General features: G+C 53.6%; 1 protein-coding gene across 2 annotated transcripts in view; it reads left to right on the top strand.

The window, feature by feature from the left end:
* HSPA12A (heat shock protein family A (Hsp70) member 12A) overlaps positions 1-20,261 on the top strand; it is a 154,774-nt gene that overhangs the window by 80,128 nt on the left and 54,385 nt on the right. The window contains exon 1 of one of the 2 annotated variants that reach the window (XM_032311924.1): positions 11,425-11,622. The exons of the other annotated variant lie outside the window; for it this stretch is intronic. Within the exon in view, the coding sequence (XP_032167815.1) occupies positions 11,580-11,622 (43 nt within the window). The 5' untranslated portion in view covers positions 11,425-11,579. Of the gene's footprint in view, positions 1-11,424; positions 11,623-20,261 lie in introns of those variants that run through there. 2 annotated transcript variants of the gene reach the window in all.

The raw sequence follows: 20,261 nt of genomic DNA, 5'->3' as shown, positions 1-20,261 counted from the left end.
TTAGAGAAAGGGGTCCTGAGACCAAGTCCAGTGCTTGTCCTGCTACTGACATGGCGATCACCACTGTTGCAAATTGCACCCACCTCAGGCCAGGTGGCCCGGGACCCTCTTGGTTCTTAGCAACCTAATGGGAAGTCCTGGCGAGAGGCTAGGTGAGCCCTGCGCCTGGTGCTTTTGTTCTAGTCACTGTTCTAGCCGCAGGCCCGTTGCATGTGGTTTAGCCCTGCGGGATCGTGGAATGTGTGCCTGGGTGCCAGCGCGGGGCTGACAGACAACACAGCGCCTTTGTCCCCGCTGCCCTGACCACCACCAGATCGTCCTGCTCACACGTGGCCCGCATCCCTCGGCTGGCTGAGTAGGGTAGGCTGTTAAGTTTTACCTTTAATTTGTTGATTTTCCAAATTTACAGACTTTCTGAGGAGAGGCTGAGTAAGAAAAATAGTCTCTTGGGAAACGCGTACCCTCTTTTCTAAAGCTCGTGCCTCATTCAGGCACCACAAAGCCGGAACCATTACTGAGAACTGGTTGTGAGGAATAACCAATCGTACTGACCGACACTGATGGGAAGTTTCCGTTGTTGAAGAAGCTGGGGAAGCATTATCTGATGTAAAGCTCTAGTGGCCCTAGGGTATGGGGCTTTATCGACCCTCTTTTACAAGGGAATCTGAGAAGGACGGTTACTTACCCAAGACTACAGAGCTGGAAGGGATGGAGCTAGGGTTCAAACCCAAGGATAAACCAATTCCCAAACTCATAACCTTTTTGCTTAACCCTTAACCCTTTTGCTCCCTGTCCCCTGCCCTCCAGGGCCTTGCTTTCCGATGGAGGAGAGAGAGGGTATGGGAGGCCCAGAGCGTATTTCCATGCCCGAGTGCTGGTCAAGGTGTGCCTCGAGTTTGGGTTGTGCCCATCTGCCTCTCTCCTTTCTACCAAGGCTGGGAGCTCCCGAAGGCCGGGTCCACATCTGGCTAGACTTTGTATCTCTGCCCAGCGGCACAGTGAGGGGCTTGCAGGTGTCTGTTGGAAAAGGAGAATGAACAAGAGAGAGTGTCTCAGCAGATTTGGAGTGGGATGTTTTAAAAAATGGTGTGGACCCACTTCCTTTAGAGCAGGACTTCACGTCCAGATGGTAAAGCTGCCCAGCTCTGGGTGGCTCCCGGCTCTGCTCCTTCCGGCTCCAAGACTTCCGGCAACGTCCTGCCTTGACTACCTTCAATGTCCACATCTGAAATCCAGGCCAATATTAGCTTGTGCTTCAGAGGGAAGGCTGTGGAAATTAAATGAGCATATTGGCACATAAGCTGTGAATGACAGCTGTTGCAATGGCTTCCTGGAAGAGCCCGTGTCACTTGATGAGTTGGATTTTTTATAAAAATTTGGTAACTTGGATGTTGGGTACCCGGGGATTCATTGTATCATTCTGTTCTACTTTCGTGGATGCTTGAAACTTGCCGCAAGAAGATGGATGCTTTAAAAACAAGTACTAGATATCTAAGATGTTAGTTCTGCTTAAAAAACAAACACAAATATGGGTGGGGGGTTGGGCAAAATGGGGGAAGGCCGGTGGGAGGTCCAGGCTTCCAGTTACTGAGTGAGTAAGTCATGAGGGTAGAAGGTACAACATAGGGAACATAATAAAAAACAAAAACAAGGGCGCCTGGGTGGCTCAGTAGGATGAGCCTCTGCCTTTGGCTAGGGTCATGATCTCAGGGTACTGGGATTGAGCCCCGCATCAGGCTCTCTGCTCAGCAGGGAGCCTGCTTCTCCCTGTCTCTGCCTGCCTCTCTGCCTGCTTGTGATCTCTGTCAAATAAATAAATAAATCTTAAAAACAAAAACAAAATACAAATGCAGACACATCATGGGGTAGGATGCAGAAGATACATGAAAACGTTGAATCAAACAGCAGATTTGAAAGAAACGAATGGTTTAATTCAGCCGCTTTGATTTATGACCTGAGGCCAAGGTTGCCTGTGGTCTCACGGGGCCTTCAATGTTGTCATCTTTAAAAAGTCAGGAATAGTGACACTTCCCTCTAAGTATTTTATGAGTCAAGCGAGAGGAGAGATGTGAGGGTGCTTTGTAAACTGTAATTCTGCCTTCCAGTTGGATGATTTGTTCATTCATTTGACACATTTCTTAAGGCCCTGCTACATGCCAGGTACTAGGCTAAGCACCAGGACACAGTCTGGTGCAGCTCTCCATGGTATGCAGAATAGACTGGGACATTCTCCTGTCATCACACTGTCCAGGTGCAAATTCTGAACCTGCCACTCACTCCTTAGGTAATTATGGCAGGCCTCAGTTTCCTTGTCTGTAAAATGGGGACAGTGACCCTTCCTCTGCATTGTTATGAAGATTAAATGGGACAATAGAAGTGAGGTGCCCAGAGCAATGTCTAGCACACAGTAAGCACTAAATATATACTTACTATTGCTACTGCCTACAGGGAGGGGACAGTCTAGTGGGAAAGGCTCAGAATAAACAATAAGGGAAGTGGCTTTAAAGTATGTTTGTGTCATGGAAAAATGGGGTGGCATGATGTAACATGAAACAACACATGGGACCAGAGAGGGCCTCTCCAGGGTGCTGGCCTTTAAGGTGAGTCAGTTGGATGATATTAAGCAGGGGCAGAGGTGGGTAGAGAGATCAGCAGAGGGGGAAGCAGGGAGTATTGGACCTGGTCAAGAAGAGAGAAGACAGAATAGTGTCAAATTACTGGGTATAATTGATTAGATTGTAGACTGTTCAATCTGGGGGATATCTTAGACATTGTGGACCTGTATGTTTTTTTTACCTTAATTTTCTGGAAGATAAAATTAGTGTGTTATTTTGATTAAGTCAGGATATTATGCTGATTTCCCAGCAGTTGGAAGTCAAGTGTCTTGAGGAAGGGACTCCTTGTTCTAAATGTGAGTGTGTCATATGGGTTAGTGAAGGCCCAGGAGTAGGGGGATGAGAGCGGGGTATGACCAGGATGGAGCTAGCAGGGTGAACGGGGTCACATCCTGGAGGGCCTCATAGGCCTGGGAAACAAGCTTGGGTTGATCTAGTTCCAGCGGGAAATCTTTGGAAGGGTTAGGAATAGAGAAAAGTGAATCTTGACCAACTTCCCGGGCATCTCTCAGGCTGAACTGAAGGGGGCGCAAGAGTAGCAGTTGGAGGCCCAGGGAGGCTGTTGAGAGACCAAGGGGATGGTCTGTGTTAGCGAGATGGCAGTGATGGCGGTGGCCATCCAAAGTGATGCTCATCCTGCATTTGTTAATGAGGAAAAAGGCCAAAGCAGAGTAAAAGTCAAAGGGAGATGGGGAGAAGACAAGGTTTTGAAGATATTTTATAGCCAGAGGCTATCTTCTTCCTGAATCCCGAAGTCCGTGAAGACCCCCTCATGTGCCCATCTCTTCACTTTGGTCAAATGCTCGTGCTTTGTTCCCAGACGGCCTGGCGCACTGTCCAGAATGGAAGTCCATCGCAAGCAAATAGATCCGGGATTTGGGGGGAGAGAGAGTGAGGGTAAGCAGACCTCTGAGGCTGGAACTGGGGGGAGACAGAGGTGGGCCGGCTGCTCTGGGTGTGATGGCTCAGCTGTGTCCGCCCCAGCGGCCGCCTGAGTAGCTCTGAGCACTACGGGCACTGTCTCCACTGATCATGCTACCCTGTCAGGAGGGTGACATCACTGTCCTCTCTACAGGGAGAGACAGGGGTTCTGAGGAGTTTGGCTAAGTTGCCCAGGGCACCCAGCCTGACACCAGAGACCTCCCTTGCTCCACCATTCAGAGCCTACTTCCTGACGTGGCCCGGCCTCCTCTGCCCAGTGTACCCATGGAAAAGCCACCATTTTGTTTAGCTGCTAACCAATGGAGACTTTTAAAAAATATATATTTTATCTATTTATCTGACAGACAGAGATCACAAGTAGGCAGAGAGGCAGGCAGAGAGAGAGGAAGGGAAGCAGGCTCCCTGCCGAGCAGAGAGCCTGATGTGGGGCTCGATCCCAGAGCCCTGGGATCATGACCTGAGCCGAAGGCAGGGGCTTTAACCCACTGAGCCACCCAGGCGTCCCCACTGGAGACTTTTGAGTCCGATTCTTAGTCTGGATTCTAAGGGCCCTCAGCTGGGCTTTAGCATGCTGAGAACCCGGAACTGTACGGTCGGGGAACGCTTTCCCCCAGAATAAAGACAGAGTCTTGCTGACCAAGAGTACACATTTTGGTGGTTTGGCTTCCTCCAAGCTTAAAACAAAGTGCCTGGTACATAGTAAAACCTCATGCATATCTATGGAAGGAGTGAATGAATCTCGTGATTAAGGTCCTTATCCAATTGTTCTTCCTTAGTCTATGGCTTGCAGAACTCAAGGATGTCTTTTCACGGGCACTCGGTGAAGACTTAATGGTCCCTCTCCACTTGATGGGTGAGGCCCAGAGACAAGCTCTCACAAGGCTGAGCTCAGGGACCTGATGACCTTAAAGCAGATCTCCCTTCCCTCAGCCTGGTGCTGCCTTCCCCCCTTCTCCAGGCAAATCCTGGGACGGTATACCTGCCTCCAGGAAGAAGACACAGAACCATGCAGGCCAGGAGGGCACAGCAGCCTCTCACATCTACGTGGGATGTGCAGATGTTCCCACAATTGGGTAGAACTATCCACACAGGCAGCTCTAGGTGCCTGGATGGGGTAGAACCATCCAGACAAGCAGGTGACAAGGCAGCACCAAGATAGGAGAGATCTGATTTTTCGGGGGCTTTTCCCGCAGCTGCAGGTGGCTGGATCTGCTCAGATTTATCTTTGCAGGGTTCAGAATGCTCTCTTTGCCTGGTATAGAATTCTAGAAAGTTGGAGAGGAGGGATCCTGGAGGTCAGCTCCATGCCACACTCTGCAGGAGGCGGACATTGCTACTCATCACCGCATTCCTATCCGCAGAGCTAGAAAGGGCCTTGTTGCCTCTGGTGTCCCTGTAGTCATCAGGAATCAATTGCAGTTAGTCTCCTGCTGGACCTTTTGCAGTGACGGGAAGGGGGGTTTGGGGGGGGTTGTGGGGGGGAGACTGAAAGCCCAGCAGAGCTGAGACGCAGGGGGCTGTCCCTAACTGCATGACTTTGAACGAGAGATCTAGCTTCTCCGAGCCCCAGTTGCCACCGCATTATTTATTTACATGATCACTCATTCATTTCTTCAACAAATGTATCTTGAGCTCCTCCAGAGCCAGGCACTGGGCTAGGAGCGAGATGCAACAAGTAATTTTTTTCTGTAACTCGAAACCTTTTGGCTCTAACAAGCTAGTTTGTTGCAGCCCTTGTGATAGCTCTCTCGCCCCGGGATCATTCCCATTTTCCTTCTCTGAGCCTCATCCCTGGTTGCACTTTCTGTGCTGGCCTCCTTCATACACGGCTTCCAGAATGTTCCATCTTACCAGGAACCAGGCGCTTGCAGGGCCAGGGTTTGAGCCGCTCTGAGAATACTGCTGAGAGAGGGGCCGCAGACGCTTGCTCTGCTGTTTGAAATACTTACAAAAAAATATTTGGACGACCCTTCATTACCTGCGCGGGCATGTTTACATTGCAGGCCGGAGTGGTTGTGAAATTCTGAGAAACAGTTTCCTGTGGAACGTGAATGTTTCTCCTGGAAGACTCCTGTGGCAACCCATGTTGTATATGTGAAGCGTGTTTTGGAATTTTATAACAGAGAGGCTGATTCACAGCAGATGGGACAGAAATCCATGGGAAAAGGATGTATAAACTGGGCACCACGATTCAGCTCTGAGTTCAGATTTTCAAGATGTACTAAAGGTCAGAGGTCAAGGACCTTGACCTATTGCCTAGGCTTTCCCTTAAGTTTTTTTTTTTTTAAGATTTATTTATTTGAGAGAGAGATAGCGCACACGCACGTGTGAGTGTGCACACATGAATGGGGGGATGGGGAGAGGCAGAGAGAGACAGAGAGAAATTCTCAAGCCGACTCCCTACTCAGTGCAGAGCCTGACGCAGGGCTCATTCCCAGGATCATGACCTGAGTCAAAACCAGGAGTCGGCCGCCCAACCAACTGAACCACCCTGAAGTTTTCATGTTGCCTTGGCTCATCTGAATGTTGGTGCCATTATAAAGGAGGCAGTTTTATGATACTCAGTTTATAGACAAAATTCCGGCGGCATATTATAAAGTCCAAATCAGCTTTTACTGGAAGCTTCCTACATAAAAGCCCAGATTTGGATTAGTATCAGTGTTTCTCAAAATTTTAAAGAATTTTTCTTGGATAAACATTTTGTTAAAAGCCACTCACCACCATATCTTCCATGTGTCTTTTATGACCCCCCAATTTTTTACCTAAATCCATTCTGTAATTTATAATATACAATATATACAATGTATTATAATATAGTAGGCATTTTTGTGGCCCCAATTTGCAAATTAAATAATAAGTCCTATTTACTGTAGTGTATGTAGCCTAGCCCTACGCCGAGTGTTTTACATATATTGTCTCCCACAATTATCCTGCCTATGGTTATCAACGCATTTTATAGATGAAGAAACAGATCCAGAGGGGTAGGGAATGACTCAGCCTGGATTTGAACCTTGGTCTGGCTGACTCCATGTGACCCCACACTTCACTTGCTCTGTCCCTGTCTTGCTGCACCCCCAGGACCAGCACCCTCAGTGGGAGATCCATCAGGAAGCGAGGAAGGTGTGTATTTGTGTGGGGGCTGAAAGACAAGGCGGGGGCCTGTTGCAGCGAGGTGTCTGGGGGCTCGGCTGTGTGCTGGGGATGAGTCAAGTGAGGGCCTGAAGCCGAGGAGCTGTTTTCCTTTTTAGTATTTAACTGTCTGTTCCAGGCCCCATGTGAGTCTGGGGGCCACGGTTGTGCACATGGCTGACCCTGCCTGCTGGTGGGGGAGATGGGCCACCCAACATTGGAAAGACCTGAGTTCTAGTCTCAGCTCTGCAGCTTCTCAGCTGCACCTTTCTGGGCCTGGATTTTGTTTTCTATATAATGGGTTGATAATAGTAGTGACCCAGAGCTGTGATGGTGCTATGAGAGGAGGGTCAGGGGAGTGGGGGCCTCGTGCTGTCTTGGAGGGCCTGGTGGTTTTCTGGAACAAGTGCTGTCTAAGCTGAGACCTGGAGGAAGAGAGAGATTTGGTGGTAAAAGGAATGGAGAGTGGACTCCCAGGGAGGTGCCAGTTCTTTGGGGACCTGAGGACAGGCCCATGTGACTGGAGTGATCAGCATGAGATTACCAGAAGGTGGTGACTTGGCTCTGGGCTGGGCCCCTTTTGGGGACTCAAGTGGCCCGCTGAGACCTGTAATTGGTAGGAGTGGAGGTGGGGACATTCTCGCTGCCCACCACGACAGACCACAGTCTGGGCCCCTCTGGCCCAGAAGGTGGAGAAGAAATCATATGGAGGGTTCTGAAGGGAGTCCACAGGGAGCCCTGTGTGGGGAAGTTCGAGGAGGACTGGCGGGGACTTGCTGCCCAGTGACCTCCCACAAGTGCTCTGCCACGGCTGTGAGAGCCCCCAGGAGTCCGTGGGATGTCCCCGTGGCGGGCTGGCTCCTCCCACTGGACGAAGCCTGTCACGCTCCTCTTTCAGTGATGGAGCCCGTCCCTTCTCCATCAAGCTTTCGTTGGGCACCGGCCACACACCGGGTGCTCGTCTAGACCTGGGGATACAGAGGTGAGCAGCGCAGTCCGAGATCCTCCTCTCACGGAGCTTACTTCCCTGTGGGCACGGGACGGCAACAGGAGAACCATCTGGGAGGGCGGCATGTCCCGAGTGAGTGAGGATGCAAGCCATGTGCATGTCTTGGGCACTGGGTCCCAGGCAGGGCCGCCACCTAGAGCAGAGGCCGAGAGGTAGGACGAGATCGGGGCTGTGCACATGGATGGCCTGTGCGGTTTGGAGTGAGGGATGGGACAGTGGAAGGAGCCAGAGTCAAGAGGCAGCAGAAGGCCAGATCATGTAGGACCCAGTAGCAGAGGAGCGACGGGATCTTAGGCTGCTGCTACTGGTGGACGAGGCTCTGGGTGTCAGGAGAGGAGAGGGGGAGCCCTTCCCTCTGTCGAGTGACAGAGACAGGCCATGCTGTTTGTGGCCAGAGAAAGCCTGCGCAGGTGCCCCCACCTTCCTGCGCTTCCATCTGCTCTGCTAGAAGACAGCGGGGAGGGCTGTGAGAAGTAGATGACGCCCCTGCTGGCCCAATGTGTGCTCGCCAGGGCGGTCTCTAATTAGTGAGAGGATTAAAGCCCCGAGGACAAGCCTCAGGCAGAGGGCGCACTGCCTTTCATGCTCCCGGAAAATCGAAACTGTCTTCTGCTCTGTGCCCACAGCATGGGGCTTACATGTCCCCCCCCCCCCACCACCATTGTCCTCACGTGCCCTCCTGTCACTGTGGCTGCATGTCAGCAGAGAGGGCAGGTGGCCCTGAGGCCTTTCCACCACAGGTGGCAGGAGGGTGGGGACCGCGGGGTTCCTGCTGGTTCTGACAGGCTGCCAAGACCAATGTCTTGGTGCTGGGGGTCAGGACTCTGAATGGAGAGGGACAGGGTGCCGTAAGGATACTGAAGAGGGGCACCCGGGCCGGATGGGGGTGCAGGGAAGGCTCCCTGGAGTTGGGAGGTCTATGCTGAGGTCTTCAGGGTGCTGGTGATGAGGGATGAGGGGCGAACTGGTCAAAACACCAAACACATTTTAAGGCATTTGAAATACCAGCACCTGAGGCGGGGTTGGGGGCGAAGGACTGAAAGAGGTCCTGAGGGGCGGGGCGGGGAGGAGCTGAGAGGCGGGTGGGCGGGGCAGACCAGAATCACAAAAAAAAAAAAAAAAAAAAAAAAAGGCCCAAAGGGTAGGACAGGAGCGGGAAGGTGAGGAGGTCGTGCAGACAACGTAGGCAGTGAGACGTGATGGGGACGTGGACGAGGGTGGTGGCTGTGAGGACGGAGTGGAAATGTCTACGGTCAGCTAGGTAACGCCGCACTTGGAGACTGACCAAACTCAGACGGACGCAGAGAGAGGAGTGAGAGCTGATGCCCAGGTGTGGGCCTGGGTGGCTTGTGGGTGATGCCGCCTTATCGAGGGAGGACTGCAGAGGATGAGCTGGGCTTTGGGAGAGAGGGAAGGGCGTCGGAGGTGCCCTGGGGAGACTTTCAGGAGGTCTGGAGCCCCAAAGGAAGGTCGAGCCCTGGGCGGGGAGGTGGGCATCTCTGCAGATAGATGGAGGAGGCTTCTGAGTGCTGAGCTGTCTGTGCAGCAGTGTGGAAGAAGGAGAAAAATAAAACAAAATATGCGAGTGTGTAGATTGCCCTGGGAGCCTTGGGAGTTGAGTGGTGTCCTAGGATTCCCTGGGCTGGGAGCCTGGGACTGGGTCCCTGAAGGATGCCTGGCTGTGGGCAGGTAGACGAGGGAAACGATGGGGTTGTCCAACATGGAGAGAGACGTAGACTGTGGCCATATCCGAGGAAGGCTGGTGGAAGGAAGGTTTCTTGGGAGAGAGATGCCAGACGAGGCACATTGTCAAAGGTGTCGAACATTAAGCTGAAGAGTTAGAGCTTTTTCTTGTAGAAGAGGGAGGCTCAGCATGGTTTTGGAACACAGGAGACTTAGTCAGAACCACGTTTAATAAAAAACTCTTTCTGGCCTCACTGCCTTGGCACGTGTCCTTATGACACGTGCTCAGTGGGCAGCGTGTTGGTGGCTGTCCCTGCCCTCTGAGCTTCAATTCATGTGGCTTCAGCCCGGCCAGCTTCACTCAGTGGGGGTATAGGGGCAGAACTGGGAAGGCAGCTTGAAGGGCCATTGCAGGGTCAGCCTCGTCACCTCCACCACTGCCTTCACTCTTCCTCCAGCCTGCATTTGGGTGCCCTGTGCTCTTGGCCTCCAGACCGTGTCTTGAGTCTGCCTCTGAGATAATGGGGGATTGTCTCAGTAGGCAAGTAGTCCTGGGAGGGAGAGGGCGCTCTGTAGAAAAACAATGTTCTCCACTCTGGGAGTGCCCCCATGGGCTCCCCATTGCCCACTGTCTGACCATTGTCCACTGTAAAAAGGTGCCTATGACTCAATAACATGTAATACCTTTTGGACTGCTTACCACGCGCCAGACCCCAACCAAGTCTACATATAGCAGTTCATTTAGTCCTCTTCATTCTTAGGAAGTGGGCTCTCTATACCCATTCCACAGATGAGAATACTGAGGCTCAAAGAGGTTAAATAATTAGCTCATGGTCTCATCTACAGTCAGAGACTATAGGCTCAGGATTTTTAATGCAGGCCAACAGAGGTCAAGTTCATCTTTTTAACGCATCACCCTAAAATCACTCTGAGTAGAGGCTGGTCTCTGGGGTCTCCCAGCAGCACCCCACCCACCCCCTCCTCCATAACCTGGCAGCATGATGAAGCCTCCTTTAGGTACCTTTTGAGAGCTGTGGCCATCTCAGGGCAAGCTGGTGGTTATCCCACCTTGGTCACTTACTTGATGTGTGTGTTCTAGGGATCATCACTGAAATCCCTTAAACCTTAGTTTCCTTCTCCGCAAAATGGGGACCACTAGTCACCTCTTAGAGTTATGCGAAGCAAATGAGATAAGGCTCTTAAGCACTTAGTATAGGGCCAGGCGTCAGGGAAGGGCCCGGTAACGGTGGTCATGAGAGTCGTTGCCTCCTTGCACAGAGGACCCAGAAGCCACCTGGCCAGTCGCGAACAGGTGCCAGTGGCACGTGTGTGTGGCGGGGCCAGAGGACAGGGAGGATGAATCATTAACCGAAGCTCTGCATTATTGATGCCGTTATTCTCAGACTTTGAACGAGGGCCGGCTTGGGAGCCCATATATGGAAGGCGCGTCGCAGCCTCCGCGACAGGCAGCCCCCGGGGTCCCGAGTTGCCATGGAGTTCCGCAGGCAGCCCGGGGCAACCTCCCGCGGTGCTCAAAGCGAGCCCCCCCACCCCCCCACCCCAGCGCAGGTCCTCGGTCTGAGGCCTGAGCCCTGGCTGCGCCGGGTTCCTCCATCGCGTGGCCCTTGCTCCCCTTGGACCCAGGGGGAGAGAAACGACCGGTGGAGACTGGGGCGGGCTTCCTCCGGAGACTGCGGTTCCTGCGCGGTGCCTGCCGCAGGGCTTCGGCCCCGGGCTCTTCCGATGAGCGGAGGCGCGGCGGGGCGGAGGGGACCTGAAATCCGGTCCCCGCCGCTGGCCGAGCAGTGCGCCTTCAGTGCGCCGGCGTCCGGCCGGCTGGCGAGAAGCCGAGTCCCCGCCGCGCCCCCTCCTCGGCGGCGGCGGGCTCCGGGGGGAGCCCGGGAGAGGAGGGGCCAGACCCGGAGCGACGGGTCCCGGGGGCGGGGGGACGCCGAGCCGGGCCCCGCGCCGGCCTTCCCCGGCCTTCCCCCGCCGGCCAGGCTCCGCGGGGCGGGGCGCGGGGCGGGCCCGGGAGGAGCGCGGGGAGGAGTCCGGGCTGCGGCGGCGGCGGCGTCACAGCAGCGCTCCCGCTGCCCGGCGCATCAGACCCGGCCCGAGCGCCTCCGAGGACGCGGACTGGGACCCACACGGGCACAGGGGCTGCGCCGGAGGTTCCTCTCGCGGGCGGGGGCTGCGCGACCATGGCGGACAAGGAAGGCGGCGGCGGCGACACGGGTCCCCGAGGTGAGCGCCGGTCGCGGGTCCTGCGGCTGCGGCGGGGCGGGCCGGGGAGGGATGAGGCGCGCTCGGCCCGGCGCCCCGCAGCTCCCTCTCGGAAAAAGTGGGCGCGCACCCCTCAGCATCTTGCCCTCGCTGGGAGCAAGGGGCAGCGCCGCGGCCGAGCAGGGGGTCCGGGGGAGGGGGACCGCCTGCGGCCCGCCGGTCACGTGCTGCGCTCCCCGGCTGGGGTGCGGACACTGCGGCGGGAACTGCAGCCCCTGCCCGGGTGCCCTGGACATCCCGGTCCCAGGGTGGCGCCTTTTGGGGGGAGGGCCTTGCGAGTCCGGGTGAGAACCAATCCCGGGTGTCCATCCCCTGAGCGCGGTGCGGGGACGCCCGCGATTGCCGAATAAGGGGCCGGCAGCCGGGTGGCCCCGTATCCCCAGCGGCTCGTTTCCGTGACTCAGCGAGGCGCGGGTGGGAGCCTGGGGGCAAATCAAGGGTCTGGAGCTGTCCCCTGGCCCCGCCGAGGTCGCGCGTACGTGCGGGGAGTGGGGGCCGCAGCTCCGGGCTGGACTGCAGCTCACTGCCCGCCCCGCCCATCCCCAGGGATTCTGCCGGCGGTGGAGGGGCCAAGCGGCAAGGGCTCGTCTGTCCCCTCCTTGCCCTGGCGGGGGAGAGGAAGGTGGCTCCCAGTGCGGAGGACGGACGCTCGCATTTTGCAAATGTTCTATGGCCGCTTTCTTTGGGAAGCGTGGTTAGGGCTCGGATGGGGCGGGGGTGCCGGGTAAGGACCGAGAGAGGACCCGGCACCGGGGGGAAGGAGGAGGAGCAGCTTTTGGAGTCCAGGACTATAAATCATGGTTTCGCCAGCGGAGGGGACGGCCTGACCAGGATTGTGGGTCCCAAGTGGGGAAAGTTGGGCGCACGGAGACGCCGCGCGTCCCTGACCTGAGGGGCTCTAGCAGTAGCAGCCGCTGGAGGGGAGCGCAGCCCAGTGGCTTCCGGCGAGCGGCAGGGTAAGCTGCCTGGCGAGGATGAAATTAAAATGTCTGGGACGTGAGGGAAATTCATCCAGGAAAAGCTCTGCGGGCACCTCAAAGCTGGGGAAACTGAGTCAGGTGGCAGCGCAGCCACCATGGGCAGGGTGCTTGCAGTCTTGCAGACAGGTCGCGGCCCCCGCCCTCTGCTGCGCTCTGAGCGGCACCTGCCCCCTCCCCAGCCCATTGTTCCAGCAGATCTGGGAGGTGCCTCCCCGCGCGGCACTGCAGTGGTGGGGGAGTAGGGGGGGAGGGGGACATCCTGACAGGGCTCACTCTTGGGAGGGGCCTTGGAGAGCTCAGGCCGGGCCCAAAGGCGCATCAAAATCTGCCCCCACCCCTGCCCTTCCCCAGCTGGCAAACGCGGGCAATGGGCTGGTGGCTTTGTCTGGATATCACTCAGCAACTGGATGGGTTCATTCCCCCTCCCCTACTTTTTCTTTAAATTGGAAAAAAAAAAAACGTAGGGTGATAGGGAGGGACATCAGATTTGCTAAGAATTGCTAAAGCTTAAGTTTCTTGTCTCTCATGCTGGGATAAACAGTGGATGGCTGTATCAAATTCAAGGTTGGCTATGAGTGTGTGAAATCGGAAGAGTGAGCAGGAACGTGCTTCCCCCTACACCCCACACGTTTGTCTTGTAAAATCGGATTCAGCACCCCTTACCCTAGACACACAAGCGTGCGCCCGCGCACGCGCACGCGCGCACACACACACACACACACACACACACACTGGGTGGTTGTCTGTCCTCAGGCTGGGAGAGCTCTCCATCCAGGATGGGGAGACACATGCTGGGTGTGCTGGGCCACCTGCCTCCGTTCCCATGTGCCTGCTCTAGAGTGTGTCTTCACTTCAGTGATCTGCAATTTGAGGCAGCCTGTGCAAATATCCAACACACGGACTTGGGGCACAGAGCAGGCAGTCCCTGGCAACTTGCTGGTTCTCTCTTGGTTCCCAACCCTTCATCTCTAACATGGGAGATATTAATAGTATCTTATAGGAGCAGAGCCTGCTCACCCATCATCTAACACATCTTTTTGTAAGATTTCCTCCCTGAATATTCTGTGTGGGGCAAGGAGCATAGCTTATTTTATTTCTTAAAGCCTCAGCAACAGACCTGTTACCAGCATTGCCCTTTCCCCTAGGTAGGAAATAACTAATCTAGATTGAACGACCTATCCAAGGTCACACATCTAGGAAGTATTGATTTGGACTTAGGCCATGGGATTGCAGGGCTCTAGCCCTTTGCTGCCATCCTATGTAGCCCCTGTGGGTGTGGCCAGTGATGACTGCTGTATGAGGAACATGAAAATGGTGTTCTTCTGGGGATTATTTCAAGGATGCTTCAAGGATGATTGCAGAGGGATCAAGCTGTTGGGGATTTGGGGCAGTGAGAGCCCTGGGTGGTGCGATGGGCCGGAAAGACTGGCTACAACATGTTTCCCAACGGAGCACGGCGTGGGTAGAGTTCTTCGTGAAACAAGAATGGCAGAATGTTGGTAGTTGAAGAAGCTGTCTGATGGGCACTTAGCGCGTCATCACTATTCCCTTTCTCTATGCATTTCCTATGAGTTTCCTTTAATTAAATATTTACATTAATTTGCCAAGGGCCACCTTTTAATCTTTAGAGCTTTGGACGGCAAAAGCTGAGATGACCTTCATCCTGCCCCCACCAAGACCCGCATTGGTTGACACAGGGACCCCCTAGAAGGATGAGATGAACGGGCAGGGTGGGGGGGGAGGATGGGGGGCCCCGTGGGATGGCTCAGGCCAGGCTAGCTCTTATGGTGACCGAGTCAGGGGTAGGCGTGGGCAGTGGAAACCTAGTAAATTACTCCAGGGAGGAGATGGGGTTAGGGAGAGGAACGGCAGACAGGGGGGTTTGCCCATGTTGGGGGTGCCTCTGGAGGCATTGGGTTGGGCTTTGGAGATGGGATTCTTAGCATGCTGGTAGTTAATCACGATAAAAACAAACATTGCGAACATGGACATTTAGTGAGGACTCTGTTGAAAATTTTGAATTATTGAAATTATTGAATTACTTCTTTTGGCCCTGTGCACATTTGTTATTGAACGAATGGCTAACAGGGGTCCTGTTACGCCCATTTTACGAGGGAGGGAGCTGCCAGGCCTGCATGGCTCAGTCGCTCAAGAAGTGGGCTTGAGTGAAGGGTGGGGGGTGGTCAAGCTGTCTAGCCTCTCTCAACATGCGCCAGGCCAGGCATAGGCCCTGAGGGAATTCCACTGAGGGTCGGAATGAATGAGCGCACACACGCCTCGAGGAGTGTGGCTGCCTCACTTCCCCATGGCCACCAAACTGCAGATGGAAGTGGAGGGCACTGGCTGCAGCTCCCAAGAAGCCGAGGACAAGTTGAAATGATGCTCTGGGTATCCCTGGCTGGGGCTCTGGCCAGGGACCCACTTCCATGTCCGTGTGTGTCTGTAGCTGTGCCCCTGCTGCTGTGTACTCTTCCCTGTGCGAGCGCCCCACACAGTGTCCCGTTTCCCAGAGCCCTGTGATCTCCTTTCTTCTCAGGAAGCCTTTGTAGACTCATCCAGCTTAGTGAGATCTTGCCTTTGTGGTCCCAGAGCATTTGGTACTGATCATTGGTAATCTCAACTAGTGTCCATTGAGTGCTACAATGTTCCAACTTCATATGTGCACATCCCATTGACTCCTCCGACAGCCCTAGGAGGTTGGGGTTATTATTACCCCATTTTGCTGATGAGATAGTTGAGGCTTTTGAGACTTTGTTAGTTTGCTCAGCCAAGGGATCAAATCATGTGGCCAATGAATGCTTGAGTCGGGACATCAATCAGTCAAGGACCCTAAAAACTTGAGATTTTCTCTTAATGTCTTTTGTCCAACAAAGGCAAGGACTGTGTCTTTCATTTCCATATTCTTAGGGAGGGCACATAGTAGGTGCTCAATAAACACCCTACTGTGCCTTGAGTGACTCTCAGTCAGTAATCCATAAGGGAACACAGCAGTGGGGAATGGCATCTGCATCCAGCCCACTCTGCAACAAAGTGGTGCTTCTAGAAACATGGATGCTCAGGAGTGGGTTGAAGCTGAAGGGCTGTAGGCAGGGCTCAGTCAATCCTTGAAGAGCTGAAATTTTGATTCCAACAAGGGTTTGAGTGACGACTCAGTATTGTGGGGGCGAAATGCTCTCTCAGCACATAAATAGGCCTCTGGTAAGGGAGAAAGCGTCTTTATTATTGCTGTGCATAATTAGAATGGCAGGGAGGAACCAGGCGCTTTAATGAATGAGCAGCGTGGGGTAGGGAGTGAGCGCCTTCCCCCTGCAGCATGTCTGGACGTTGATAGGGGAGCAGGGTGAGCCATGGCGGGGACCAAGAATTGACACCGACCCCACCGTGGCGGGTTCCTTAAATCCTTGCTGCCCCCCTTTTATTAGAAACGATTCCCAATCCATTGCTCAGAGATGGGCTGTCACAGGTGCGTAGGGGTAGGGGAGCAACATGGCTTTGGAGCCCTAAGTGCGTGTGGACTCCAGCTAAGTTTTCCCTTCCTGGTCTGGATGAGGGGCACATGGTGTCTGCCTTGGTCTGTTGTGGGAACAGTGCAGATATCAGAGGGGCCATAATTTATCAAGTTCTTTCCCCACCGGAGGAAGGGAGAGGGGACGTTCCTGTCTCTGCCTCCCAGATGCCCCCAGGGATGACCATTGCCTTGTGTGGCATGATGGCGGGTCCGGCTGATCTGCTTTCTTTGCAGGCGTTAGAAGGAGGGCAGATTCTGCTCGGGTTTTTCCGACTTGGGTCTAGGTAGGGAATATGTCCAGGTCCTGAAGCAAAACCCTGGAAGGGAGGAACACTCCTTTCCCAGCAAACATGAAGTCGGCCCTCCTTGAGCGCCTTACCCCCATGTCTGCAGAGCCCACGGATGAGAGGCAGGAAGGAAGGCGGCTGAGGGCGGGTCCAGGAGCATGTCAGTGTCGGAAGCTACACATTTTGGTCACTGGACATCCCCTGGGGTTTGTTCCCCATCCCGGCTGCCTGTTAGAATCACCCGGGGAGCTTTTTACATGTCTTGATGCCTAGGCCTCCTTGCAGAACTGTTCTATCAGGACTTCTTGGAGTGAACAGCCAAGTTTGGCAAATCTGTGAGTTAGCACATATCTGGATTTCAGACTTGGGACCTCAGCACGAGGGGGTTAGAGGGCAGGAGCCTCGGATGCGATTCATTCCCTGGTGCTAGACTGAGTCAGCAGACTTCGTAGGTACCAGCTCCGTGCTCCATGGTTCGCTTGTATTGTGTCATTTCATCTTCATAAATACCCCATGAAGTGGGAGATTTCACACAAGGGGAAACTGAGGCTCAGAGGAATGGAGGAGGTGCCCCAGGGTGAGATAGCTGGGGGAGGGGCGTCAGGGAGGGGTGACCTTAGAACAGAGCTCAGGGCTGTCAGCAAAACCTCCACGGGCACATTTTATACGTAGGGAACTTTTTCTCTGTCTTCAGCCTCTTCAAGATTCACCTTCCTGATTCTGCCATAGGTACTGACCACCTAAACCGTGATTTCTTGATGACTTTTAAAATTGATCTGCTGGTTTTTGAAAAACGCATTTATTTTAAGAGACTTACTTATGTCAGTTCCATAAATGGGAAACCTGTGTCACTTGCCCCACATAGAAGGGGACTGCAGTGAAAATGTGTGGCATCCCACATACAGTCAGAATGCTTTCGGGAGATGCTGTTGCCCGTGGAAGGTTTTGGGCTGAGGCCGCGCTCGGGGTAAGAGGGAGACCAGAGAGTTCTAGAGGAGGTCAAGGATACAGGAGCACCAGACTGAGACGTTCTCTTTTCTGGAAGTCCTTCTCCAGAGGGGCTTGAACAAGAAGAGAAATGGTTTAGGAATCACCTGGCGGAAGGTCCTTGTTTCTCGTTCCTAGACCTTTTGGAACTGGAGCGCCCAGGAGAAGGGGCCCTGGGAGTGGGTTTGCAACACCTGACAGTTTATAATCAGGTGAGAACTAGTGCCCTGTCCATGGGCCACCACAAGCAACTCTGTCTATCAGGGAATGGGGCCCTCCCTCAGGGACCCTGAACTAGGATGGGCTGCTTTACTTTGGCCACGTGGGGGACAGAGAATGTTTCCATGCAATTTTACAGGGACAGTCCACCTGGATTCCAGTTCTGGCTTTACCACTTGCCAGCTATGAGATTCTGGGCAAATACTTAGCCCTGCCCCCACCCCCACCTCAGCTTCCCCATCTGTAAAGTGGGAGTAATCAATAGTACCGGTTTCAGAGCAGATTTTATGTACTCCCACAACCTCCAGTAAGGTTGTGGCTCCTTTGCTATTGTCTGTTATTACTTATTATTATGAATTCTGTAGCCATATATTAGTGGCTGAATTTCGTGAAGGAGGCTCAGAGGGGAAAAGGGCTGGCCTGGAATCCTATGGCTAGGAAGGGGGAGACCCTAGCCCGAGCATCAGTCTACATGACTTCTTGGCCAGAGAGCCCAGAACTTTGGAGGGCTGGGTGTCTCTGACTGTTGGCCACATTTCATGCCCATGTGGCCCTTTGCCAAGGCTCTGAGCTCCCTGCTGGCCTTCTTGATTGAAACACTAGTGGGGTTCAAGGTCTTTCTGTATCCCTGGACTCTATCCAGGGATGCCAACCTCTGCCCTAAGGTGGACTTCCCGTCCACCTTTGGATGGGCCCTGTCTCTGTGTTGAGACTCCAGACCTGGAGCTTTGCAGATACTGTTCTGGGCTCTGCCAGAACCATCCCTCCAATCATGACCCTGACCTGGGAGCCAGGGAGGTCAGCTGGGGCCCGTGTCAGCTGGGGCTCCACAGTGTCCCCACAGGGAACCGTGAACTGCAGCTTATGGGTCTGGGTTTTTGTCCGCTTATCTCGAGGGCGGCCATGTGGCCCGGTTTGCTGGGACTGTTCTGGTTTGTACCTCTTGTTCCAGTGAAATTATTAATAGTGATTCCTTTCACTTTCTGGGTATCCCAGGTTGAAAGATAAATTCTGTTGTCGTGATACTTATCTCTGTGCTTTCCTCAGCCACGTGAGCCTCACGTGGGACAAGAGAAGCAGGAGGACGTGTGGTTGAACCTGAGTTTTGGGCTCAGACACTCCAGGGTTCAGCTGTGTAACTCCTGGGTGTAACATTGCTGTGTCTCCATTTCTTCTTCTGTAAACAAGGATGACTGGTAGCCCTGCCCCAGTGGGGTGCCGTGAAAATTAAATGAGAGAATATAAGTCAAGCGTGAAGCTTAGCTGTAGAAGGTGCTCGCTAAGTGGCCAGAACAGACTCTTCTCCCTGCTGGTTTGATTTGGGGGTTAGAGGGGTGTAACGTGGGGTCTGGAGCCAGACCGCCTGGGTTCAAGCTTGGCCTGTGTCATTTACCTGTTCTGTGACCCTGGCAAGTTACCAAACATCCAGAAAGCTCAGTTTTTTCATCGGTAAAATATGGATTGTACTAGTCTTCTTCATGTGGTTTTCGTGAGGGTTATATGAGTTTATGTAGGAAGAGTGCTCAGAACAAGGTCAGCCGTAGACACGAAATTAATGTCAGTTATCATTATTAGCTATTATTGTTATTATGAATAAGAATCCTAAGCTACATCGTTGTAGGCAGGGGGAATTATCTGCTGTATTAGCTTCCTGTTGCTATCGTAAAAATTACCACAAACTCAGGGGCATAAAACAACACAAATTTATTACCTTATCGTCTTCAGGTTGGAAGGAAGTCCAAAGTGGGTCTAACTGAGCTGAGGTCAAGGTGTGGGCTGAACCTTCCTTCGGGAGGTTCTGGGGGCCTCTGCTCCCTTACGTTTTCTGGCTTCCAGAGGCCACCTGCATTCCTGTGACCGCCTCTGATGGCTCCCCCGGGGCCGGCGAGCCCGCGTTGGTCTCACTCAGGAGCCCAGGGGTCGGTGCTGGCTGTCAGCTGGGCTGCTGTCCGTGGTGGTCTCCGGCGGCTAGAGGAGGAGCAGGAGGTCACAAGGAAGGCCTCTTGAGAAGTTGCGTGCCATCACTTCTGCATTCTAGAGGTCAAAGCCAAGTCACTGGCCTACCAGGTTCGAGGGGTAGAGAGGCAGATCCCCCTCTTCGTGGGAGGTGCTGCAGAGAATCCATGGGCCGCTTTGAATCTGTGTCAGTTTGATGAAAGGGATAAAGGTACAAACTTAAAAATTGCTGTACGTTTTAACACAGCTTGCTGGTCAGGGTCACTCACTTCTTAGAACTTTCCGTGGATGTGTAATGTCAGGAAGTCTGCCCGTTGACAGTCAGATGTTCCTATAGTCCTATTCTCTGAAAAGCAACTTCTGGTATCTTACATTTGAAATTACATGGTTGTTGGTCAAATAAAATCTTAAAAAAAAAAAAAAGCACGGTGGGGGAGGGGAAGCGGTGGCATCTGCGTGGCTCAGGTCATGATCTCAGGGTGCTGAGATTGAGCCCCAGGTCGGGCTCTGGCAGTGCTCAGTATAGAGTCTGCTTGAGATTCTCTCCCCGCCTGCTCGCACACTCATGGGCTTTCTCTCTCTCTCTGAATAATAAATAAATAAAATAAAATTTTTTTTTTTTTAAAAACGTGAGAAATTACTTAATCGTTGGTCTACAGCATG

This window comes from Mustela erminea, chromosome 14 (genome assembly GCF_009829155.1).
Source record: "Mustela erminea isolate mMusErm1 chromosome 14, mMusErm1.Pri, whole genome shotgun sequence".
NCBI classification, from domain to species: domain Eukaryota; kingdom Metazoa; phylum Chordata; class Mammalia; order Carnivora; family Mustelidae; genus Mustela; species Mustela erminea.
The sequence above is the reverse complement of the archived record's forward strand: the minus strand, read 5'-3'. Positions and strand labels throughout refer to the sequence as shown.